The sequence below is a fragment of the Prinia subflava genome, chromosome 3, assembly GCF_021018805.1.
Source record: "Prinia subflava isolate CZ2003 ecotype Zambia chromosome 3, Cam_Psub_1.2, whole genome shotgun sequence".
Taxonomy (NCBI): domain Eukaryota; kingdom Metazoa; phylum Chordata; class Aves; order Passeriformes; family Cisticolidae; genus Prinia; species Prinia subflava.
The window spans coordinates 103,473,278-103,499,042 of record NC_086249.1 but is presented as its reverse complement, the minus strand read 5'-3'; the positions used below and the strand labels follow the sequence as shown (position 1 = coordinate 103,499,042).

Genomic DNA, 25,765 nt, shown 5'->3' with positions numbered 1-25,765 from the left:
AAAAAAAAACAAAACCAATTTATTTGGTGCAGTGTTTACATATAAGATAATTGCATTTCAGTACCAAAAGAGAAAACAAGACTAGAGGAGTCATTTCATTCAATAAAGATTTATCCTTCTTAACAAAGTGACTTGATATGGCTTTTTGATCCTCTACCACGATTATAAATTATCTTCCAAATCCTCATTCAGGTGGCACTCGGATACGAATTACATTTTGCTAAAAAACATACAGGTGGATACACAAAGGAGAGCTCTAAGGAATCAGAAGCCAAATTTAACAAATGAGGTAGTTCATCTCGTCCCGCAGAAACGCAGCTTTGTGTTTCCTTGTACAAAACATCCAGTCTGTGTGTGTGTGTGTGTCTGCAGCTCGAGGTGCAGCACAGCCTGCCTGGAAATGTTTCCCCTTTGCCTTTCACAGCAGGGACAGGTCAAAAATCACCTTCAGTGTGCTCAGCTGGGGATCTCAGCACTGAGACTCCTCCTGCTGCAGCTCTGGGGCATCCCTGTCCAGGCATCCTTATCCTGGGCATCCCTCTGTAAATCCCACGTGGACAAAGAGCCCATTTGGGGTTCAGAGCAGCTTGAGGCAGGACAGCCCTTTCTGTAAGCTCTGAGGCAGCCAGACTGCAGCAGTCTGACTCTGATTGACGGCTGTGTCGAGATCCTGAGGATTTTTAACTACCTGAATGTACAGGATGTTTGGTTTTTTATAATTTTCTGTGCCTGTGCTGTAGTGCATGAAAAATTCCCTTCATATCTATCCCTCACCCTCTGCTCTCCTGAGACCCTGCCTGGAATGCTGCATCCAGCTCTGGGATCTCCAACAGGGACCTGTTGGAGTGAATCCAGAGGTGTTCCAAGGGCTGCAGCATCCCTGCTGTAGAAACAGAAACAGGCTGAGCTGGGGTTGCTTAGCCTGGAGAAGGCTCTGGGGAGACCTCAGCACCTTCTCCAGTCCCTAATGAGCCTACAAGAGAGCTTTGGACAAGGACATGGAGTGAGAGGACAAGGGGTAGTGACATCAGACTGAAAGAGGACACATTTATATTAGATTTTAGAGAGAAATTCTTCCCTCTGAGGGTGGTAAGGCACTGGAACAGGTTGCCCAGGGAAGCTGAGGATGGTCCAGCCCTGGAAGTGTTTAATGCCAGGCTGGATGGGGCTCTGAGCAACCTGGGATAGTGGAAGGTGTCCCTGCCCATGGCAGTGGGGTTGGAACTGGATGATCCTTAAGGTCCCTTCCAACCCAAACCATTTTATAATTCTACTAAAAAAAAAATTCTTTTTAAATTGCCAACCAGCAGCTCGGAGATTCAACATTCACATTACTTAACATTTAATTTAAAAACTACTAAACCAACTGTCTCAGCATCCTGCTACGAAAATCTGGAATTAAATTGTGATTTAAATTGTCATTATAAGCCTGATCATCAGGTGAAAGTTACTCAACATAAGAGAGACATTTCAGCAAGCAGTAGACAGAATGACTCCTCCAGGCACCACAAGGAGAAGAAAGGTGCTCACTGTGATAATCCTTCACTGATTAAGATCCATCACTGTAGCCAGCACAGAGCCAAGTGTGCAATCCTTCATGTTACTTTTAAAAAGAAAAATCAAAGAGGAAAAATAAAATCAACCACAAAGTGAATAAATATCCCAGGCCCCCATGGCTTCATTTATTCTTGTCCTCGGGAACATCCATTAGCAAGGAGAGTGTTGTCATCTGTTTGCCTGTTTAGAAGACAAAACAAAACAGAAAATAAAGATTCAGGTTCTGTCTTTAACATCACTTGGATGCTCCCCAATTGAACAGCTGTTATCATGCACAAGTCACATTTACTTATTAACTTTCCTTAAGTAAAACCACATTTCAGGATGTGGGGCCTTCACATTCATGAAAACACTCTGAATGTTTTACCTGCATATTTTTATAAATCCAGTCTGTAAACACGGTCATATTCCCGTACACTCCAGGCTTGTTGGGAGTGGCACAGCCAGTGCCCCAGCTGGTGTCTCCAACCAGCCACCACACAGAGTGGTGGTGGGTCACCAGAGGACCTCCACTGTCACCCTGCACGGGACACAAACCTGTTAGTGCCACTGCCACCAGGAAAAACACCACCCATTTCCCTCCAGGAACACAGCTTTACTTCCAATATAAACCTACCAGCCGTCCAGGGAGTCACTAAAACAAGGTATGATGGCAATTGTGGTGTTCAATAGGGATGAAAATAATTTGCCCAGAGCCCTCTGAGTAAGACTGGCATGATTGACTTTCTTGTTCACAAGCACAGTGCTGTGATTAATAATATAATAATGATAATAATGCTGTAGTGACAAGGAGCATTTGATCACTTTCAAGTACCAGGTAACAAACCATCCTTGAAGCATTAAAATGAGCCTCACCCCCCTTGGGAATTTAGTGAGAACTCAGCACTGGCAGCCATTTAATGATGAAACAGAACCCCTCCTCTTTAAAGGGATGCACCACCAAAAGAACAAGAGGCCCAAGAAGATGTAATGCAAAATTTTAATTGTTGGGGGGCATAGGATTTATTTGTAATAGAGAAATAGGGAGGGAGGGAGGGAGGTCAGCTCATTATCAGCTATTAATTAGGAACAATTACCTGGCAGGAGTCAATTCCCCCTGCTAGGTCTCCAGCACAGATCATTGTAGGCAGAATCATGCCGTTGTAGATATAAACAGCATTACACCTCGAACGTTCTATTAAGGGCACCGCAACGAAATTCAAGTTATTTGATGTTTTACCTGGGGTTGAAACATGCACAAAAATGCAAAGACAAAATCAGAACAAGCACCACACTACTTTGCTGGGTTACAAAAAATCCCAGCAGCCAAGATATAAAATAAACTTCCTAGAAGCAGCAGGATGGAAATTTAAGATGCAAGAAGTTTACAAGAGGTCAAGAGGACCTCTCCCAGTACCCTTCTTATACCAAAAAAACCAAAACAACCCAACCTTTCCTTCCTTTTCCACTCTTGCAAATTGATTTGCATCACTCTATTTCAGCCTGGGGTGGTGGAAAGGAGCAGCTCCTCCCCTTTCCCACATCCCCAGGCACACAGCAACCCTTGCTGCAGGAGAGGTGGCCCTGTCAGCAGGGGCACAGAATTATCTCCTGGATGGGAATTTCTGGCTCCCAGTACTGATTTGAGGGTCCTTGCAGTCTGCTGAATGCAACACATCACAGCTTGCTTTGAGACAGAATGCTCTGGGTAAATATTGTGGGTTGCAAAGTGGGTGAAAAAATAGTGTTTAAACAGATCAAATTCAATCTGGCCCAGCAGCCCATGCAGCAACAGCCACAGGATGAAGAGGACTCGTTTATGGGAAAGATCAAAATATTCCAGAAGCACTTCTGACCTCCTTGGTACTCTGCTCCCCACCCTGATATCCAGCACTGCTGGTTAGGCTGGAACATCATTCCTGGATTGGGCAGACAAACTGGCCTCACATTTTCTGCAAAACAAACAGAACAACAGATGTTCAGACAGAACTCAAAATAAATGTAAGCAGCCACCACTCACACACCATGCATTCCCTCTGTGCTTTACATTCCCTGCAGGCAGACAATGAAGGAAGCAGAAAGTTTACCAGCTGCCCTTTCCCTGAGGGGTACCTGATCTTCACCTCAAATCTGCCCAAATCTGCCCAATCCTCACCTCAAATCTGCCCAATCCTTACCTCAAAGTGAGGAACAAGCAGTTAATGGTTCTACCTTAATTCATCAGGTTAAATAGAACAATTAGCACCAGCTCTTCTGAGCAGCAGAAGACAAAGAAAAATTTCTGAAAACTACAGCTCTGCATCCTCTTTGCAAAACTCTACTGAAAATAATCACAAGACAAGCAGGATTCAGTACTGATATATATCTAAGAAGTGGGCAACACAAAAACCTGGAAAACAGACAATCTCCCTGCTCTCAGCAGCAGAAAATCCCTTTCAGATGACTCCTGGTAGCTTTAAACTGATGCACTGAAACACAAAGGGCCTGTACACAAAAAGCACTTCAAGTTTAAATAATGGCTTGTTCTCTATTTTGTACTGATTGCTTACAAACAACCTACATGTGCTTTTATGAAAGGAGCTTCTTGTAATGTTGAGTTCTAAGGGTTTTTTGACCATCATTTGACCTGACTTGAGTTGGGATTTCATCAGCTGCTCCACCACTGCCCCTGTAGCTGTCTGCACACAGAGCAGTGGCTGAACTGAAGCACCACAGAGCATTCTGAGGTTAAAGTGTGTTATTGAGATGAGCCCAAACCCCCTGTCCATGTAATAGACTGAAATAAATCCTGCTCAGGAAATCAGAGGCTGTGCCCTCTGTCTCTAGGGCCATTCTGTGTTATTCCAATAAGTATCTACAGGGATTGCTTCATGAAATCCAGAAATTTTAAAAGGTGTGCTCACTGCCACTGGATTTTTCCCTTAAGGAGAGCAGAATACCTACCAGTAAAACTCAGAGGTGTCTCCAGCTTCATAAGGGCAACATCATTGTCTTTAGAGTCTGTGTCATAATCTGGATGGGAGATTATCAATTGCACTCTGTATCCATTTCTAAAGAGCATCTCATCCTGATTCAGAATCCCAGCATAAACCCTCCAGTTGTGTGGGTCAGAAAGTCTCCTACAGAACAAAGAAAGGGTCTGAAGGTTTTCTTCTGTGGTGACAAGACAGGGATTAGGACCTCCAAAATACTGTCTTCAGAAGCTGTAGTCAAATGTTTGTGTGACCAAAAACACACATGGATTTGACTACCATTTCTGAAGAGTAAGACAAACAAATTACCAGACATGTAACTCGAGGAAAGCTTGGCTCTAGTTTCAAAAATATATTAAAAAAATATATCTTTGCAGTGGGCTAAGTATCACTGGCCATTCCCTTAATCACTCAGCACACCAAATTAAATCTGAGACTGCAACACTGAAGCCTTTTGATTTCCATGACCAAGGGATCAGGCAGGCATTTCTGAAGTCTCACATGTCAGTGGTATCAGCAGAAGCCAGAATTAGTAAAAAATATGATCTAGTGAAAGAATTTCACTATCTTGAAAATGCCAGGGGTTTTTTTAGGCTGGTTTTGTGTTTTGGTGTTTTTTTTTTTTTTTTAATGTTAAGCATGCTTGCTAGATGTTATTTAAGTAGCTTCTTGTGCTCCAGCACAATTTAGAAAAGCTTAACAGAAAACTTGCCACAAGTGTTCAAGCTCCCTCCATGAGAAGTGCCAAGGCAGCAGTGCCTGCAAAAGTCACCCCACCTCCAAAAAAAAAAACCCAGATCAGGCTAAAAACCATATTTGTGCCAGCTGCAGCTTGGTTGCCATTCCCAAAGCTTTTGAGCACTGCAGAGCTCAAATGCAGACATCAAAGGAGGGATAAGATCTCCAGGTAGAAATCAACACTTGCATTCCTTTCTCAAGGTTAAGGACAAATATTCTTCCTTGCCTTAGCCTCAAACTGTGATCCAGCCAACCAACCATTAAAAATGTTTTTGATTTGTGGGTTTTCCCTCCAACAGAAGCAGCCACCTTTTAAACAAATTCTGCCCTTTCTGAGGGTACCACAGAACCCTCAACTCTCTTTTATGGGTTAAAAATGTACAGAGCACCAGCTATTTTTCTTGTTGATGGCTACATAAAGTGCTCCTTGGATAGATATAAATCTGTATTTAATACTGACTTGGGCTTTACTACCCCGTGGCAAGAAGATATGAAGAAATAAATGGCACAGGCATCTTTAAATTGATCATATCTACAGCAATGTGATATTTGAGAATTTGGGGGGAGGGGGGAAATTTCCCTTGGGTTTTCTCACAGTGTAATTCAACGTCTTCATGAAAACGTTGTACTGGCTGGCATTAAATTTGGTGCCTTGGCTTTACATCTTAAATTGGTGGGTGTCTGTGCTCAACATCACCCATTTCATTTTGTAAATAAGACATAACATAAAATAGGGCTTCCTGTAGGAGGCAGACAGATGAGCTGCAGCCAACCTCCTCCAGAACCGTCCCTTAATACTTCAGGTTTACCACGCAGAAAAAAAACCACTGCACCCAGCACTTGCAGGCCAGGCAGGGGCAGGAATTCTGTTTTAAAGCAGGAAGCAGGGAGAACAGAATAAATTCATGCATCCCAGCCTGAAGAAAGGCCAGCACCACGGAGACAAAAAAAATCCCTGTACCCAGCACCTGCATGCCAGGCAGGGGCAGGAATTCTGTTTTAAAGCAGGAAGCAGGGAGAACTGAATAAATTCATGCATCCCAGCCTGAAGAAAGGCCAGCAGGCAGGGAGGGAGGACTCACCCTTCCACGCAGTGCGCCGCTGTGACAATCCAGTGGCGGGTGATGATGGAGCCCCCGCAGACGTGGGTGCCCTGCACGTGCAGGCTGACCTGCCAGGGCCACTGCCCCAGCACAGCCCCACTGCCACCCACGATCCTGTTCATGGTGCTGGCGCTCTTGCTGGCCAGGCCACACTCTGAAAGGTCAGAGGTTAATCACAGAGTGAGCTGGGGAGGGATGCTGTGCCTCAGGCTTGCCTGGCAGAGGGGCGCGCACGCCGCGTCCGACCTGCTGGGCACAGCACAGCTCAAAGCCCTGCCCCAGCACCAAATCCCAAATGCCATTGCCCAGACCCACCTTAAATTGCAAACCCCACCTGGCAGCTGCTGCCCTAGGTTCACCACAACCCCTTTTAAACTCTTTCAGGAACACTTTAAACTCTTTCAGGAATCTCTGGCGATTCCGACACCGCTGTGCTGTGCAGCAAAGCAGCCAACAGCCAGGAGACTCCTCAGGACAGGAATCACCACTGCCCACCCAAGTGCTGACTCTTGGAGAGCCACAGACATCCCAACAGAGCTGCTGGGGGATGGATATGGAGCTTCACCACAAGTCGTTTAAAGGAATCAGTGGCAGCAAAGACAAAAGCAACTGGGGATCCACTGTCTTCCTTGTCTCCTCTCCCACCCTGCTCCTAAACCTGCATTATTTGAGAAGCAGACTTAAATCATTTGCCCGTGCAAAAACAGCAGTTAATGCCACAGCTCCAAAAGGATTTGCCAGCCAGAGCGTTTCAAAGCACGAAGAAGCAGAAGATTGAAGAAGCCAGTGAGTTACCTATGCAACGCAGAGAAACCACGTTTCCTGAGGCACAGGAACCACTGCAGGAGAAATAAAAAAAACAGACAGGATCTTAGGCACTCAGTGAAGGAAATGCTGAGCAAAGTCCACCCTCTAGCTGCTTTCTACCCTTTCCAGCTACACGTCCTGCCTTCAGCCTCATCTTCCTGCAGAGGGTTCCTAATAGAGTTCTTAGCATCTTTTCTTCTGTTAGAGCCGGGATTAATTGCACAAGAGACGGAGTTCAGACTCAGATGTTTATTAATTCTTATCTATGGTACAGTCTCACTAGTTGTGAGTTCTGGCTAACAAAGTGAAAAGTGGCTCTGTCTCTATCTCTCCATAAGGTCTTTTCAAGGACAAATTGTCCAATTGTGAGATGACACCCAAACTATTTTTACTTTTAACCCAATAACCAACCACCCGTGGCCCACAATGCGGATTTTTCTACTCAATTACAAAAAGCCACCAAACCCAAGAAGAAGAAGGTGAAAAAGGACTGGCCTACACCCTAAAACCTCCATCTTGCTTTATAGATATTACTATATTCTAAAACCTTAAAATCTAAGTTTTCTGCCAAGTGATATTACACACTGCTACTAAAACTCCACACCCACAGTCCCAGTGCTATCACTCAATTTTGGAAGCCTGTTCCACAGCCTCAGGTTGAATGTAGTGTTTCCTTGAGGGTCAGTGCCTGTCAGCACAGAAAGCCTCAAATTCTCAGTGCCCAGGGTTCCAACAGGTTCCCTCCTTTCTTCACTTTCTCCAGCTCCCCTACCAGCAACCATCCAGCCTCCACCATGCCTTGCATTCACCAAAACTGTCCTGTGAGACATGAGCACTACAGACAGGAGCACAAAATGTTTGTAAACCTACTGAAAAGCAGGATGAAGAACAGCTTGAGAGAAAGTCGAGCTGAATTAGGAAGTCGTTGCAAAAGAACTCAACAAGGGAGCTGCAGGAAGTTTGCAGGCACAGCAGTGTACAGGTTTTGAAACTGGACACTTCAGAGCTGTTTAACAATAATAAAAATTATGCTTTCCACAGTGAAGATCCATTTTTGCATGCTGTGTGTCCATGTGGAAAGAAGGCAGTGCCAGCTGCTGTGAATGTGTTGCAGCTTGTAGCTCTTGTCACCACACACAAACTCCTGCTGGTGGTCATAGAGCCTTAGAAAAATCTTTGACATGGCAACCTTCTAGAGAGCACAGAGGATGGGACATTTTTGCTTTTAGAAGAGGACAGGGAGGATGGAAAAATGACAGCTGTGTTTTTAGAAGAGGAAAGAACAGTTGCTGCAATCAGATTAACACCAAAGTCTCTTTCCCTCCAACAACCCCTGCTGTAAGATGTGCTTGCATTATGCTGCAGGCAGAAGCTGCACCCCTTACAGCATCTGGAGAGACCCTGGATGAAAGGAGAGGCTTTTATTAAACAAAGATACCTGGTGTAGAGCTTTTTGTACAAGTCTATATTCCCAGCACTTGTGTTCAGCTTCATGTAGCTCTTAAAGCTGACTTCAGGTGCTACCCCACGGCTGTAGAAATACGTGTCTCTGCAAAACAGAAAGCCCACTGTGGAACCCAGCAGTGGTTCCAGCTTTCAAACCAGTGACAACAACGAGCTGTGCCAAGCCAGAGCCTCTGACATGACAGCACTAGAAATATTTATTTTTGTTTTTCCCTGAACGCCGAGCCCTGGTGGTGCAGCCCAGCCAGAGTCTCAGATTCTTTAAACGTTTGTCAGGTTCCACTTCCCACTAGGTTAAAATAATATTTTCATCTGATATGAATGCACCTCGTGGAACAGGGCAAGATGAAGAGATGCCTTTGCCAGTACACTTTCACAGCAGAGCCATTAAACAGACACATTAAAAATGGCAAGAGGGAAATTTTAACTTTTCTGTGCCTGAGCAAAGGCTGACAGAGGTTGGACTTACACGCTGTAGCCCATGTCTTTGCATGCAATCTTCCCATAATCGTCAGTCCAGTCATCTTGGCAAACAGGGTACCAGGATTTGCTGACAGGTGAATAAACTTCCAGGATAAAATTTGGTCCAAAAAGTCTAACTGCCAGAAAAGGAAGAAAGGGGAAAAGAGAAAAATAAAAGAAACTAAGAACACCACAAGCTATTATTACTGCTTTCTCTACTTGGAAGTTGTTACCCATAATAATCCACTTCATGTATGAACTGATGTTAACTTAATGCTCCCTTCTACTCAAATTCTGAATATTCTAAATATCCAGTAGACAGAAATATGGCAACGACTTACTTCTTTTCATGTAAGGCAATTTAGAAGAATTGCCAGTTTTAAAATGCAAATGTACAAGATAGGGTTCATCCTTTCATTTCAGCTTTTATGCTCAAAATTCTCTTTTATATTCTACCACTGAGAAAGATTGCAATAATGAAAATTTTCTGATCTTTTCTCTCTGCAGCCATATATTTCTTAATATATCACTTATTGTGTATAAATAAAATATGATCTATTGAAAAATACTTTATATTATCTCTTAAAACACCACATTTCTTCAGAGAAGCGCTTTTTAGAGCAAGAATGTAACCAGGAGCAATTATCTCTGACATTCCACGTCTCATTACGTATTTGCTTGCACAAGAATTTATTAAAAAATAGTTCAAGCAAAAGAACGGATTGAAACAGGCTTCAAGAACCCATTATTCGAGCAAATGGAGTGGAACAGCAGCCAGCAAATGCTAACCCTGCATGAGAATGTGCTGTACAGAGGTTTACAGAGGGAATTTAAAGCACAGCTGGAGTTTTCCAGCGTGGCACTGGCACGGCACAAGATGCCAAACCTCTGGAATGGACAAATCAATGTTTCCACCTTCTACCTCCAGCTCTGCACTAAAGCTTCCCTTGGCACCTTTTCAGTTCAAAGCAATGATTAGGCCAGGCTTTCTTCCACAAAGAAAGTATGAAGTAGTTGAAGAACTAAGGGGAGAACAAGGAATGCAAAATACATGGAAAAGGACAAGCCTGACTGAAGACCACCAGGTTCGTGTTATCACCTGAAGCTTACTGAGAAGTCACCACTGACTGTTCCATCGAGAGACAAAGCTATGCTCAGTTCTGCACAAACCCCACCCAAACTAAAAGGGGATATTTGACAAACTGACTGAAAATCAAGGCAGCTCCAAACCCTGAGCCGAGCATTTTATTTCGGCCCTTCAATCGGGCTGGAAACAAACGGAACACCTATATAATAACACACATCCTACAGCATCTTAAAGACAGACCTTAGGCTAAAACAGCCTCATTGCAACTTAGGCAAGCTCTGGAGGAGGCAATCTGCAGCTGATGCAGCAGGGTTTATGCTCCCAGTCCCTGGGTGCTGTCACTCACCACAGCGGGTCTCGTCCTCGCCGTTGGGGCAGTCGCTCACTCCATCACACCACTGGGACGGGGGTATGCACACCCCTGAGGATCCACAGTCGATCAGGGAGCTCAGACAGTGGTTCTCTACTGCAGGGGGAGAGGAACACAGCCACGAGGCTGCACACCAGCCCAGCTCTCAAAGGGTTTCCCACTTTGATGGAGCAAAACAACTGAAAGCGGCTCTTAAACCCTGAGGTGGGAGGGAAACCCCCCAAACCCCGCCTGCCACTACAGAGGATGGGTTGCTCTGTCCTTTGCATCGCTTGTCAGGTCAAGCCTTTGATGCAGCTGACTGTATTTTGGCCACTGAATAATCAGGCACCATTAAGTTGTCAGAAAGGAGTCAGCTTCACATTGGCACAGCATTAACACACAGGAAAGGAGGAAGAGAGTCAGTGCCTCAATTATGTACTTCTGCTCTCATCTCAAACTAGAGTACACTCACCCTGCTTAAATCAAAATGAATCAAACAAACCCGCCCCTAAGAACACCAAGTGTCATCCTAATAGTTCTAAATGAACTCCCTTAAAATCATAGAATAGTTTGGAAGGGGCCTTTAAGCATCATTTTAGTCCAACCCCAGTGCAATGAGCAGGGACATCTTCCACTAGATCTCTCTTCCTCTTTTCCTGAGCAGAGCAGAAAGGAGATGCTCCTAAAACCAGCAAATTTTTAGTTTCCTGCTTTTTTTTAGCAAAGCAGCTTTCATTGAAAGAGAAATTAAGACAGCACAAGGCAAACTTCACCTTGAGCTGAACAGAATTGGTCCAGCCCTGCTTCAGAGCTCAGTCACCCCAGCTGGGGATGATTTCCAAGGCAAACATCCATGGTACAACTCAGAGTGCTGAGACAGGCTGGGCTCATGCAACGTTTACACAAAAGCCCCACAGAAACAAATCAATGGATGTAAATGACTTCTGCTCCAAGAGAGATCCCATTTTAGCAAAACAAAACACGTCTCGACCATTCACACTCTTGCAGTTAAAGGTTTAAGCACTTAGTGCAATCCCCTTCCTTCACCTAAGTGAAGCTCAAATTTTCAAAGTAACAGCAGCATTAAAAAGAAAGAAAAACAAAACCCAAAACAAAACAACTCAACCCACAAACAAAACTGAGCCATTAAGAAGCAACATTGGTTCATCTCTTAGGAGAAAAGGAACAAGGACTTTTCTGTCCTTAATTCAGCATAAAGCATAAAATAAGAATGGGTATTTCTAACTTGAAAACCTTAATACATCTTTTCTTTCAAAAAAACCCCCAAAAGATAAGCGAACAAAGTAACTTACCAAAATACCAGATGAAGAAAGCGGCAATTGCACAACAAATGACTATTAGCACAGATAACAATATTATTATGGTTTTCCTTAGAGCTGAAACGAAAGCAAGGAGGAAAAGAGAAATTAGGTTCAGGAGTAAAGTAATTTCCCCTCACCAGCACTATTTATTTAACATTAAAATCAGCCGGTTTTAGCCAGGCTTTTCTCCATTCCACCATCCTTCACCACAAGGAAGCGTCTCCTTCGACGCGCAACTCGGAATGGAAGATCCCTTGCCTTTGTTGTCTTACTTGGACAGATCTCTGCTCCAAAACGGGGAGAAATCCCCCCAAAACTCACTGGCTGCATACGATCTCCTGGGCGGGGGTGCCACGGGCCTGGTGGACTGGTGGGTGGCCACCCTGGGCACGTAGGTTGGCACGGAGGGAGCGCCGGCGGCGAAGAGCTGCGGGTAGGGGTTAGCACCTGCCGCCGGCCCGGCGGCGCACGGGGGCTCTGCCTGGAAGCCCCTGTTCTCGTAGTATGGCGGTGGTGGACCCTGAGGGGCGGCCTGGGGGGGAAGGAAGAACAGGGGGAGGTGAGGGAGCGAGGCTGCCACAGGGCAGAACCTCAGAGCCCTGCCCCGTTTTTGCACCCCGTGAAACGCGCGGAGAGCTCGCTGGGGGCTCCGGCTCGCACGGACAGAGAGGGTCGCAGAGCATGCCTAAAACCTCACGTTTTGAGAGATAAAAGTGACACAGAGAGAGACTGGAAAACCTCTGGCAAGAAGAGCTTGTTGTCGCTATAGGTGGCAAGAGGAGTTTGCTGATCTGTTGTCGCTATAGGACACGAACAAAAGATGAAAGGCTCCAAATATTTCAGAAGGCAAAAGGCGTAAAAAACTTTGTTTAATTTTATAAAGTGTTCCTATACAGACTTAACAGAATTGGTGAACAGGACTGACACCTCCCCAGTTCCATTGGTTAAACTAGAGAAACAGCCAAAATATTTTTCTCTGAGAACCGGAAAGGCTAACACCACCTGGAGAAGATCCTTTTGGGAAGGGATAGTTATTTTGCCAAGACTGTTTTGGGAAGAAGCTTTCCTAAGAAACGTTTTCCCTTGGGAAAGCAGTTAGAGCTACCAGCAGGCTAAAAGCTCTAAGGCCCAAAGATATCAGGCCCACAACCCATAGCAACCCAGCCTAAGAAGGATTCTTGAGCCCGGCCCTCCCAAGCTTTTTGCACAAACGCTTGCCCTGGGGCATCTGACAGGATAGAAATAAACAGCAAGGACAGCTGTGGGCAGCACCATCACAGAAAGAAATGCTGACAAGTAACAGCCTTTGTCCAGGTCCAGGATAAACGCTGACTGCCCCATTTCGTGCTGTGACAACACCAGGTACACCTAAGCTATTTGTGACACACACTGGCCTGCAACAAGTTGTGGAATATTTATCCTGGGAGAACTTTAAGGACTAGTTAGAAGTCATTCTGACCTATCCCACCAAAACAAGCTTAAATAAATCAAAAAGCATGTACTCAAAAGCATAAATCTCTCCTGAAAGTATCCCAGCACTTGAAATGTTGGTTGATTCGAGCCTCTTACACCTGCCTCACAGCATCTTTCTCCCTTTTTGCCAAAAAATAAACACAACAAATAGTCCATGTTTTAAAAGACTTGTTAATCAGGACATCACTCAACAGGCTGCTACATGCAAAGAAATAAAACCATATTAAAAGAAAAAAAAAACAGAGAGGAATATTGTGAATATTTTGTTTACTTACTAGGGTAGAGGTCATTTTTCCTTTGTCAACAGTACAGAAACAATTCAAGTGTCGGGGAGTCAAGTGTGAACCTATACAAACAAACCAAAAAGAAAACAATCACAACTGGAGGCTTTGTCTGGCTTTCCCTTTGGAAAAAGGCCAGATTTGCAGAGGGGAGAAATAAAAAATAAAATAAATAAATAAATAAATAAAATTTTAATAAAACCAAACCAAACCAAGCGGAAGTATTTGAAGAGAGGGTACAAATTAAGGTGCAGCATGAAATCAGATCTCAGCAGCCTCTCAATGCAAGCCTGAGGATTATACAGTGGCAACTATTCATTAGCACGAGGGCAGCACAAACTGAGAAGGTCAAGTCAGTGCTCACTCTGGCTGGCAGAACGAGAGTCAGAGAATATCCTGGCAGCCACCCACGCGGTGTCAGCCCCGTGCTCAGGTCCTCCTGCCTCTCTCAACACTTACTCATGTGTCACTCTGAGGTTTATGAATGTCCTAGGGTGACTTTATGATGCCTGCATCCCCAGTCATCTGTTCTGTCTGTGCTGTATATTGATATTGATGGTGACACAGAAACCAGCAAAGCATCAGGAAATACAAATTCAACCAATTCATGACATCAGCACAACTTGCAGCCCCCACAGGCCACATTTATTTCACTTTTAGCTGTTCCAAAAAGTTGTTTTCTTGGCTGTGTTGTTGCAGCCACTGCCCCAAAAACAGGGAGAGAAGCAGGGCAGGGGAGCTGTGCACAGCAGTATGAAAGGTTTGCAAACAGGGTGAAAAAGAGAGGCTCTGCATCAAATGTTTCAAGCACCAACAGTTTATTTTAAAGTTAAACGTTAACGTTCAGCAAAACCACTGATTGCCACAGACACAAGAAATACAAAAAAATGTTTGCTGGTGCAGACCTAAGATAGGCAGTTATACACCTCCAAAAGCAACCATTTTAATAAATGCTGCTATTTACTGAGTCCTCTCATGTTGCTCCACAAGAAAAAAAGCCTAGAAAGCTTTTGCTCTGCAAGGTGGAGAAAAGTATTTCTCAGTATTTCTCCTGCACTGAGAAATACCTTTCTCCACCTTGCAGAGCAAAACCCTGCACATTGCAGCTGTGTAAAGACACAATTTTAATTCAGCCCAAAGCAATAGGTTATTTTTTAGAACCTCTACCAAGGCATCATCCCTCCCAAAACTGAACTGCAAATGTCACTGAAGCAGAATTCAGCAGCTGCTGGGCACCTGGAGCGTGCCAATCCTTTGTGACACTTCAGCAAGGCTCAGGCTGGTATTTGCTTATCAGTGCTAGCACACAGGTGTAAATAATGCACCACTGAACATATTTGTGTGGCAGACAGGTGAGAAATGAGGCTCACTCCCACTTACTGAAAGTCCATCAGACTGGTGACTAAGGCTCCAGGACTCCTGCCTGGCTTTATGTCCCCTCCATCCTTGCCCAGCTCTTCAGAGCAGTCAGGAAGTGCAGCTCTGCCCAGACTTGGGGACAAATAAATCACAGGAGGATATATTTCTGTTCCTTGTTCTCTGAAAAGGAGAGGGGAAAAAGGGTTAGGAGGTTTAGTGACACCAGAGAGAAGTGGTAATTCTGAGATAAGCCAACAGGGACAATAACAAAAAAAATCCCTAATTTTTTTTTTTTTTTCATGTTACCATTTGAAAAGCTTTAACATTTAAAATTAACAGGGAAGAATGTTCCTCACTCCTTTTTTTGGGAGTTTCTGTGAATGGTTTGGTTTTTTCCTTCAAATGAACTGAGTCAGAAATAACTCTCTTGTTTAGCTGGTTTTCCTCCATCACTCTCAATTTAGTTCTTGTTAATCTATTTCCTAACCAGGTTCTGATCAATAACAGTTTCCCTGTTATAAAATACAGGAACTCATAGGTAAATACAGACTTCAGTGGTATTACAAATACACATTTTCCTGTCTTTTAAAACTACATGAAACCAAAACCACTGAACTCTTATTGGTTCTGCAAATGTTTAAAGCAAAAATCAATCTGTAGCATCCAATAATGATATAATCTGGTTTTCCTATGCACACATCACTCCCACACTTCAAAATGTTTCACGAACTCTTCAAGGGAACTGTGACAACTTCTCAGATAAGGAAGCTGGGTCATGGAGAACCAAACTGACCTGTCAAACACTCCCCATCCCAACAACTGGAGAGCTGGAAGGGACTGGCCTGCCTTATCTCAGTCCAATACTTTGGCCTCTAACTCACCTCACACATCAGACAAATTTCAAGAGACCCTTTGAAAGTGCCATAAACTCACTCTGATGATGCAGAAGAGTTCAGTGGGAATGTACAACTGTCCCTCCCTCTCACTGCCTTCCTCCCTCCTGATGCCTGCTGAGCTACTACAGCACTTTACTGGGTGCATCTGAAAAAAACAAACTTCAGGAGTCCTTTAAAGGGAGCTGGAGATCCCAGGCAAGGGAACTGGGATGCAGCTCCCCACCAGAGCAGGCTTCAAGGTGTCACAGGATACCAGAGGCTTGAGGGTTGGCTTGCTAACACCTTCCAGCTCTGGAAAAAATGCACCCAAATAATGAAAGGGACCCATCAGTCCTATGCAGTCACTTCCTTAAATTTCAAAAACTCCAGTATGGATGGAGCAGAACCAGAATTTAGACCTCCAGCAACACAGAAGGCCCAAAACTGAGTGTGTTTTTCTTTTTTTTTTTTTCTATTGTAGTGAAACCACTACAATAACTCAAAGTACAGGAATAAAGCCACTGTTTCTAATGACAGGAGAGACAAAGAGTAAAAAGCCACCACTGACACAGCTCACTGATGAATAAAGCAAAATGTGTTGCCTCACAGCTGGCAGCTGCTAGTTGAAGTATCTGAGCTTCTTACACATGCCTTAGGAGTGTTAATGTTATGTCATGGGTCATTAAGATTAAAGAAATGCATCACTATTTCCAGTAAATTTGTCAAACATGAAAACAACAAAGGAACGCAGCCAAACAACAATACAAAAATTTAAAAATCAGATTATTTCAAAGCAAATTCAATCCAATAGCTTTTGGGGAGGGGGTTATTAGTTTTTCTACAGACTTCTGCAAATCAGGTCTTTAAGTAAAAGTTGAGCAGAGTTGGTCTGTACTTCATTTGAAAATCTCCTATTTAACCAAAAATGGACTTTCCAGACTCTCAGCCCTCCAGAGGCTCGTCCTCCTCCCTTCAACACTGACAGTCCCTCTGTGCCCCGGGCAGGAAACACCAAGCACAGAGTTGTGCTGCTCAGCTGTACATGGTCCTCACCACCACGTGCTCCTAAACTTCTCACTGAATTTTGGTGAATTTGGGGCAAAAACGAGACCCTGCTTCTGCCTCATTACAGCAGCATCAGCTCATGGCCCCCTCACACCTCCTGTGCCCTTTGCTGGCCAGGAGCAAACACCCCAAAAAAGGCAGCAGACAGAATGAAAGGCAAAGAAACCCTAAAGGTCTAGGCAGGATTTTGTAATGACACCAGACCTGCTGCCTTTTGCCCTGGCTCCCCATGCAAGAAATAACAGGACTTCCTCAGCACACACCATGTTGTGATTGTTAATTGGTTTCCACAAGCTTTTACACAGGGATCCCCATAGGCTGTTTCCATGCCCTAGTCAATAGGATGGAATAACTCCCTCCAGATATCCTAAATCAACACTGTGAACTCAACTGGCCAAGGAAGCCAGAGTCCTATTGGCAACAGCTTTCTTCCTGCATTTACATGTTGCTGCAATACATGTTCTGTGCTATTTCCTGAAACAACATCAGCTGTTTGCTGATAACTATCTGTAATACTTATCAACAATTGAAAAAGAAACCCCAGAACAAAAAACCAAACTAGTTCTTCACAGTTAGACCTACATAAAAGCGATCACGTGTAAACAAGAAAGATGTAAGAGGACAGAACAGTCAAAAACCAAATGAAGTCAAGTTCATCTTCCAAAAGGGGGAAGCATAAAAGCATCCCAACATTCTACATGAACCTAACACGCTGCATCCCTTCCAAAAAATTCCCTGTATCAAGCAAATGAGCAAACCAATAGAACTCATAGAGATAGCAAAGGAGTAATTTCAGTGCAAAGCTCAACCCTGAAGAAGTGCAAGCCAACACTTTATGGCACTGATGATGCTAGAAAGGAAATATGATTTCATTTTTTTTTTCATTTCCAACCTTTTTATGACCACGCAGAAGTTTCAGCAACATGACGTGAACACAATATAACCATGACATGATGATGGGGAGGAAAGGTTAGTAGGGCAATAAAATTAAATATATATATATATGTATAAAGAGGAAAACAAGTAGAAGTGATTCCAGATTCATTTTTATGATCTTTTCACAGAGCAATTTCACAGGACAGTTGCTGCCTTGTCACATGGACAAGAGGAAAGAACCATGGTCAAGATTCCTGTTTAACAATCAGTAGTAAAAATTATCATGACTTGCAAATGAAGTATAGAAAGGTTAAAAAAAATCCAGTTATGAATGAAAAAGGAAAGGACCTAAATAAGATTTTTCATCCCATTTCATTAGCAAGATTCCCTTGACACTTCTTCAGGAAGTGGCACTGAGTATTTTTATTGTGATGATTTTAAAAAGTTATTTTAATTTACTCCACTTATCCTCTGGCAGGGATTAAAGACAAATTGATTGAATGTCTCAGAGTTACCAAAATCAGTGTCCTACAGTGTCTTGGCCTTTCCACAAACCTCAACAGAGGTGAGCTCTACTCAGCATGCCTGTGCAGTAACATCACAAGTATTTCAGAGAACTCCTGAGACTACGCAAATATTTACAGGAAAGGTTGCCACAAATAAAAACCTTGTCCTTCTCATAGCTCCTAAGAAATAGTTTTGAAGCTATTCTAGATTAGCTCCTAAAATGCCATTATACTGTACAACTACTTATCAAGAGGTGTTAAAAACCAGTGCCTCTTGATAAGCACTATCAGCAGCGGCTCAGTGAAGTCCACAGCATTATTCCCCAGGCCAGGAAACCAAGATTAAACCTATTCACACGTGCAAAGAAAGGGAGGCATTAAAAATCTCAAAAAGTCATAGGGTGCCATACTCATACTAAAAATAATTGTCTATTATTATTGTTATCATCTGTCTGAAAACAGACAATGGCTTCAAACTCAGCCTCGTCACAAGCAGATCTTGTGCTTTGTTAGGAGCAGTGGGGTGAGGAAGGAGACTGAAATCCTCTTTTCTTTTTTTCTCATTTCACTGATTGGGTGGTGAGGGGCACAAGACTGAAACAGAAAGGACCAAGGGCTCAGAAGAGCCAGAGGCATGGGAGGAGATGGACCCATGGTTCAGGCAACAACTGCAAACCACAGCAGCCAGGACCAGGTCACAGGAGGGACTGGAGGATGCAGCAACAGCCAGCTTGGCCTTTGCATTCTTACTTCCCTTGCTCTACATCCCCAGTTCTGCCCTTGCCCTTCTTCCAAGGCATAAGCAAATAACTTTCTGGCATGTTTGCTAATCATATCTCATTATTACCTTCTGGCTAAACTCAAGTGTCTGTCTATGCCACTGAAAGTCACTGGCAAGGAAATAAACCTCTCAAGAACACTTGTTCACCATATTTGAGCTGCAAATTAATGTGATGTGAGTAAGGTAACACTAAGTACCCACACTGCAGGAAAATAAAGCCTAGCAATATTAACAAACCAGACTTATTTGGTTGTCCAGGTCAGCGATTTTTAACCTGTGACCTACAGGTCCTGAGGAGCTGCAAACCACTCCTAAGAGTCTATGGTAGATAAGAGTGAAAAGCAAATCTTGCTGGCAGGAGGATTGAATTGACTCCACAGGGAAGCTGGTATTGCCAGGAACAGGCTTCAGGATTAAAGCTGTGGGGGAAGCACTGGTGCAGAGCACTGGAGCCACTCCGTGTGGAGCAGCCCTGGACTGGCACAGCAGGAAAAGCCCACATCTTCAGGACTGGCAACTCCAAGACAAATATTTTGACCAGCATCCCAGAATAATGTTTTACTTTGTTTTTCCATCAACATCCAGGAACGTAGTGCCAACTAATTTCCAGTTTCAGGCTAGGCTACTGTGATAGATTTGCTCTAGGTTGACTGTCCTATGAACCAGGATAAATTTCAATAGCTTAAGAATAAAAGGAAGAAACACTAAAAGGCACAATAAGTCCTACTTTGACATCAACATTTATCTTAGCCCACCCGTCTTTTGGCTTTAGATCTGTACATCTACATCTTTTGGCTTTACAGTACCTCCTACATACCTGTAGGAAAAAGCCACCGCTTGCCATTTGCCCAGTTCACTGATCAGTGCCACAAAAAACATCCACCTCTTTCCCCACCTAGTATTGCCCTAGGTGATGCAAATAACCCAAGCTGCTTCCTTAGGCTCTTTCTAAAGCACTGGAGACGTTAGTGTCACTTAACTCAGGACAAACAGGCCCACTTAGGACAAAGGCTCAGTGTGACAATGCTCCCTTAAATCCACAGACTCCCACCCACCCAGGAAGCTGAGGCTGAGATTTGATGTCCAGGTAAGCAATGAACGTAAAGCCACCTGCGAGGAGGTGGGGACTGGATTAACCTCAGCATGCAAACTTTGGCACAGAAGTTTCAAAGTGTGGCTCTTCTAAAAGTTACTTTTCCAGCATCACTTGACGAGCTGTGCCAGCTTTCACCCGAAACTAGCACTTTTGCTAAATCCCAGTGCATTAACACACCCTGAAGAGGCCCCAGATCTAAACGTTGTCCTGATTCACTCTCTCTGCTCGCTCGGTGACCTTGAGGAAGTTGCCCAATCTTTTACCCTTCATCACCAGGGCAAGAGATGGGCAAGCTCCACCTGGAGCGGTGCGGGGTGGGCCGGCGCTGGCTGAGCCCTCCGCACCTCCTCGGGCCGCGTTATCACTGAATCCACAGGGTTCATCCTCCTCCGTCCTCCGTGCGCCTTTGGCTTCTGGCTATCCCAGCTACCCCGGCTTCCCCATCCACCTCCTCCCTGCATCTTTGGCTCCCGGCTATCCCAACTATCCCGGCCATCCCGGCTTCCCCATCCACCTCCTTCCTCCGTGCACCTTTGGCTCCCAGCTATCCTGGCTATCCCGGCTATCCTGGCTTCCTCATCCACCTCCTTCCTTCGTGCGCCTTTGGCTCCCGGCTATCCCAAGTATCCTGGCCATGCTGGCTTCTCCATCCACCTCCTTCCTCCCTGCGCCTTTGGCTCCCGGCTATCCAATCCACCTTCTCCGTGCACCTTTGGCCCCGGCTACCCCAACTATCCTGGCTATCCTGACTTCTCCATCCACCTCCTTCCTCCGTGCACCTTTGGTTCCCGGCTATCCCAACTATCCCGGCTTCCCCATCCACCTCCTCCCTGCATCTTTGGCCCCTGGCTATCCCAACTATCCCGGCCATCCCGGCTTCCCCATCCACCTCCTTCCTCCGTGCACCTTTGGCCCCAGGCTATCCCATTCAACTCCTCCGTGCGCTTTTGGCTCCTGGCTTCCCCATCCACCTCCTCTCTGCATCTTTGGCTCCCGGCTATCCCGGCTATTCCGGCTTCCCCATCCACCTCCTCCGTGCACCTCTGGCTCCCGCCTTCCCCTCCACCCCGGCCCGGGGGAAGCGCGGCTCTGTCGCGCTGCATCTCCCTCCGGACAGCCCGGCTGGGGACAGGGGACACCGGGGAGGGCAGGGGCTGAGCCGCGTCCCCTCTCGCTTTTCAATCACCCGGCGGGCCGGGGGCTCCCGGCCGCGGTCCCTCCTCATTCCCCCGGAGCTCAGCCCAAGTTTCCCGGTGAAAACTCAAACCCGGGGGCGCAGCCCGCAGCACCCGGGGCGGCGATTCGCCCCCTGCCTGCAGCCCGGGGGGCTCCGAGGCGAGGGGAGAGCAGCGCTTACCTGGGGCTCGGCAGGGGATGGAAGGCAGGCGGCGGAGGGAGCCGGGAGCGGGCGGGGAGGAGTCACGGTCGGGGCAGGGGCAGGGGCAGGTGCCCGCAGGTGGATCCCGCCCGGCCCCTTCCTCCCGGAGCGGGCGGGACCCGGCGCTGCCCGCCTCGCTCGCCCGGAGCCACCGCAGCTCACCGGCCCTACGGACACGGACGGCCCTTCCCTTCCCTTCCCTTCCCTTCCCTTCCCTTCCCTTCCCTTCCCTTCCCTTCCCTTCCCTTCCCTTCCCTTCCCTTCCCTTCCCTTCCCTTCCCTTCCCTTCCCTTCCCTTCCCTTCGCTTCCCCCGAGGGAAGCGAAGGGAGCCCGGCCAGGGCTGCGCCCCCTCCCCGTGTGAAACCCCCGGGTTTGGCTTTCGCTGCTCCAGCCCAGCGTGCCGTGCCCTGTTTTTTGAACTCTCCCGTGGGTCCCTGTTGGCCTCCGTTTCAGGGTGTTGCAGGCAAATAAGGGCTCACATCACTTCCCTGAACAGGGCAGGTCAGCACCTGATAAAGGTTGCTGGTAAAATACCGGCCGGGGCAAATGACTTCCGTTTTCTTTCGACTTTTTTTAGGGTCATTTAATAACGGGGTGCTCTGGAAAATTACTGCCATCTCTATGGTCGCGTTACTTACAGCGCTCTGGTGATTTGTGGTGCCACCTGTAAGGCAGACCTACAGCCAGAGAGGGTTTTCTCTGCCAAAGCTGAGCTCCACAGAAATAAAAATTTTAAAATAAATAAATTTTAAAAATCCACTCACATCCCAAAACTTCAGAGTGGTACTGGAAAAGTAAGTTCTCAGATGAAGAAATTCCACTTACTGTTAATAAGAGCTCTGATTTAGTTGCAATATTGCAGCGTGCTATGCTTGACATCTCTGTAGGGGACTGCAGATAAGGCAAAGTACACAAGATTGGCATGCAAGTGTCTGGGGTTTGTTTATATTTCCAAATGCATATCAAGGAATTCTATCAGGTGCATCAGGATCGTGCCTTCAGTATTTTTCCAGGTCCGTGTGTTTGTTCCGAGACAACTATGAATCTGCAGACCCCTGGGTACGAAAACATGAGGAGTATTGTCCAAAACATCTTTAAATTTAGCTTAGGTTTTTAAGCTGTAACATTTTGGGGGCTAATTCTGCTCCTGAGCTCCCAGAAGGAATCAGTGAGAGTCAGTCATTTTCCAGTATGGATTCAGTTGCAGGAATTTGATCTCAGCTTTTATCTGATGCAAAAGGTAAAATCATCCCAGACACAACCAAAACCCTGCAGTGTCACCTTCTGTGGTTCTCTAACATGCCCACCTGTGTGCCATGTCCTTGTCCTTAATTTGCAGCAAGAGATGGCCTGCAGACCTTAGAGATGTTTTAGGTTTGAAGCAAGGTGCCTGGTCATAAAATTTCCCTGTTAAGTTTCCTTACCAAAGTGGAGGGAAATAGCCCCACAAATTGTTACTTGGGATCGTGACCACAAGAAAAAAATCCCTCGAGATCTGTTCAGTTCTACAAGAGTGGCTGCACACATAATTTCTTTGGAAATTCACGTATTTTTTTTCCTTTGAAAGTCGTTTGGAGGTTATGTACTCCTGTACTGATAATGTCTCGTTCCTCTCTCAAGACATAACCGAATAACTTATAATTCAAAACTGTAATTCTTTTGAGTTTAGAATATCCTGGAGCTCACTTTGGATTTGCCCAAATGTCTTGCACGATGGCTGCGGATAAGGAAAGAAATTTTTAAAAATATCCACTGGTTCCTGTCAGTCTGTATGAAGCCACATTTAAGGTATGACATCAATTCAGGTGTCACAAGAAGAACTGGGCAGAAGGACACGGCAGAAGGTAAAAAACACCCTGAGCTGCTGTGCCAGGAGAGTTTAAACCCTTCAGGAGGACCCGGAGTTGCTTTGTGCTCTAGGAAACAACACCAGACCTGCTGGAGGGGAGATCCAGGGCAGCTGGGTTCAAATGAATGGAGCTCTGCTTAGTTACAGCCTGGAAGACCTGGACGCTCGCCAGCAGCTCGCTGATTACCCCTGTTAACACCTTTTCTTCTCGGGGAGGGCTGAGCTGCTCAGCGAACATCCCCACCCTCTTTCCCCCGTTATCCCCTCCCTCCCTCGCAGGGCTCTCGAGTAGTAAAAGCTTTTTTTTTTTTTTTTTTTTTTTTTTTTTTTTTTTTTTTTTTTTTTTTTTTTTTTTTTTTCCCAGCCTGGGTTAATATTCCCCGAGGTTAACTCAGCTCGCTGACAAAGGTCAGAGGAACAGCAGAGCCGGCTCTGGGGAGGGGGTCATTGCCTCCTCTTGGCAGCAGAAGCTGCCTGGTCTGTTCAGCTCGTCCTCCCTGGCCCAGGGCTGAGCTCCTGGCCCTCTTATCTCATCCCAAATATCTCCCCGAGCCTGTGATTGTGATTTGAGCCGCGCGGGGATGAGGAGCATTCGTTTTATTAATGGGTTTTAAACAGCCTCTAAAGGAGACATCAGGGCAGGGTTCGGTTTTTCCGAGTGGCTGCATGTTTTGGGAGGAGCAGGCAGTGGGATGTGCTCTTGCTGGGCAGCTCAGAGGTTACTGCCCAGAATTCTGGGTGTGGAGACCTTCAGCATGACCCAGCAATTGCTCCGAACACCTTTATTGCACTGAAATATTAATAACTTACATGGTATTCATAATAGAAATTATTAATAAGTTAAATGTTTAGCAAATCACTTCCTCCTCTGTGTTTCTGCAGCAAAAGGATGTTTGGATGTGTTCTTTCGGTTCTCCACAGGAATGCAAGCTAACCTTTGCACAGACTGATGCTAAGCATCTGAATAAATAAATAAATTGATGAATAAAGTGCCCTTTTCAGGTGTCTGGCATCCTCACGTTGTGCATCCTCCCCTGTAATGCCTTCAGCTTCCTCTGGCACCTCCTCAGCCCTGTCCTCCGAGGTGGCTCTGCCCACCCGTTTATAGAACCACGGAATATTCTGAGTTGGAAGAGACTCATCAGGATGATCGAGTCCCCCTCCTGGCCCTGACAGACACCCCAAAAATCCCATCCTGTCCCTGGCTCCTGCAGCTCTGGCAGCCTCAGGGCCGTGCCCATTCCCTGGGGAGCCTGGGCAGTGCCAGCACCCTCTGGGGGAAGAACCTTGCCCTAAAATCCAGCCTAAACCTCCCGACTCAGCTCCGTGATGTTTCTCTGGTCAGGAGAGAAGGTTGGAGCCTGTCCCTCCGTTTCCAAGACCACAATGAGGTCATTTGTCATAACTCCCTTTGTTTCTGCAGGCACTCTGTCAACACAGTTCATTTCCCACTCAGTTAATGCCCAACTTGCCATATGCTCCCTTGTATTCTGATTTCTGCCTGTGTCTCGGGTGTCTAATCAAAACCCCAGGGCAGTGGGAGATAAAGTCTCCCTAAATCCAAACATCCCAGTGCTTACTCCAGGGTGAGCTTGCCCTTGACACTTTGGGATTACAGCACAAAACTTCCTTTTACCATTCCAACAGAACTACAATTAGAGCCATTTCCTGGGAATTTCGGTGCTAAAGCCCACAACTGGGAAAAAACCCTCACCAATATTCAAATGGTGGTGTCCTCTCTGAATTTTTTCTTCCCTTGCTACCGTGAAAGATCTCTGTAGTTGACAGAAACTGCGGGTACCCACTCACCCATAAAACTACACCAAACCTGAGAACATAATTAGTCATTTAATAACTAAGCTTAAACTGAATGTATGTTGACTTTGGAAGTACATTTGCATCTGGCTGGCCATGAAAACACACACACAAATTCACCTGCTGCAGGTATAGTTGAAAATCAAGATAAATGGGCAGACATCTTCAAATACAATATGTATATATATATTTTTTTTAAATTCTAGATGTTGAATGAAACAGAAGGTGGTCCTTTGTTAGAATATTAGCTAAATATGCTGAAAAAACACAACTCCTTAAAGCAATTACCCTGTTATCTGGGAAGCAGGAGAGGGTCTCAAGGGCCTGCAGATTAGAAAGGTGTGTCCTTGTGAACATTCTCACTTCTCTCCCAGCCTTTCAGAAAATATTTTAAGAGTTTGAAGCCCCACACAGATGGAAACACATAAAATTGCCTCATTTTAGTTCTCTTTTATTTTACTTTTTCCTCCCAGTCCAGTTTTCTGGTAAAGAGGCAAAGGTTGAGAGTTACAAATTTAAATTCTTTGCTGTCTCTCAGAGGGAAGACAGGAATAACAAGTGACCTTC

At 45.4% G+C, this 25,765-nt stretch overlaps 1 protein-coding gene across 2 annotated transcripts; it reads right to left on the bottom strand.

Moving 5' to 3' along the window:
• Positions 1 to 21,701, bottom strand: TMPRSS2 (transmembrane serine protease 2). 2 transcript variants are annotated; one of them, XM_063393161.1, is made up of 15 exons: positions 21,513 to 21,701; positions 14,978 to 15,136; positions 13,592 to 13,662; positions 12,165 to 12,375; positions 11,835 to 11,918; positions 10,516 to 10,665; positions 9,090 to 9,219; positions 8,595 to 8,705; positions 7,145 to 7,188; positions 6,329 to 6,503; positions 4,480 to 4,655; positions 3,393 to 3,488; positions 2,634 to 2,776; positions 1,925 to 2,077; positions 1 to 1,737 (listed from the first exon to the last, which is right to left on the bottom strand). In XM_063393161.1, exons 3-15 carry the CDS (start codon positions 13,604 to 13,606, stop codon positions 1,726 to 1,728), a joined length of 1,500 nt encoding a protein of 499 aa, XP_063249231.1. In that variant the 5' UTR covers positions 13,607 to 13,662; positions 14,978 to 15,136; positions 21,513 to 21,701; the 3' UTR covers positions 1 to 1,725. The 2 variants fall into 2 exon arrangements, with proteins under 2 accessions (XP_063249231.1, XP_063249232.1); XM_063393162.1 differs by having other exon boundaries at positions 10,516 to 10,635; positions 21,513 to 21,697.
• Positions 21,702 to 25,765: the final 4,064 nt, after the last annotated feature.

Coding starts and splice junctions, on each gene's coding strand:
- TMPRSS2 (XM_063393161.1), bottom strand. Junction 4,656..6,328: donor GCGGCGCACTGCGTGGAAGG/GTGAGTCCTCCC, acceptor TTTGTTCTGTAG/GAGACTTTCTGACCCACACA. Junction 3,489..4,479: donor GACACCTCTGAGTTTTACTG/GTAGGTATTCTG, acceptor TTTGTTTTGCAG/AAAATGTGAGGCCAGTTTGT.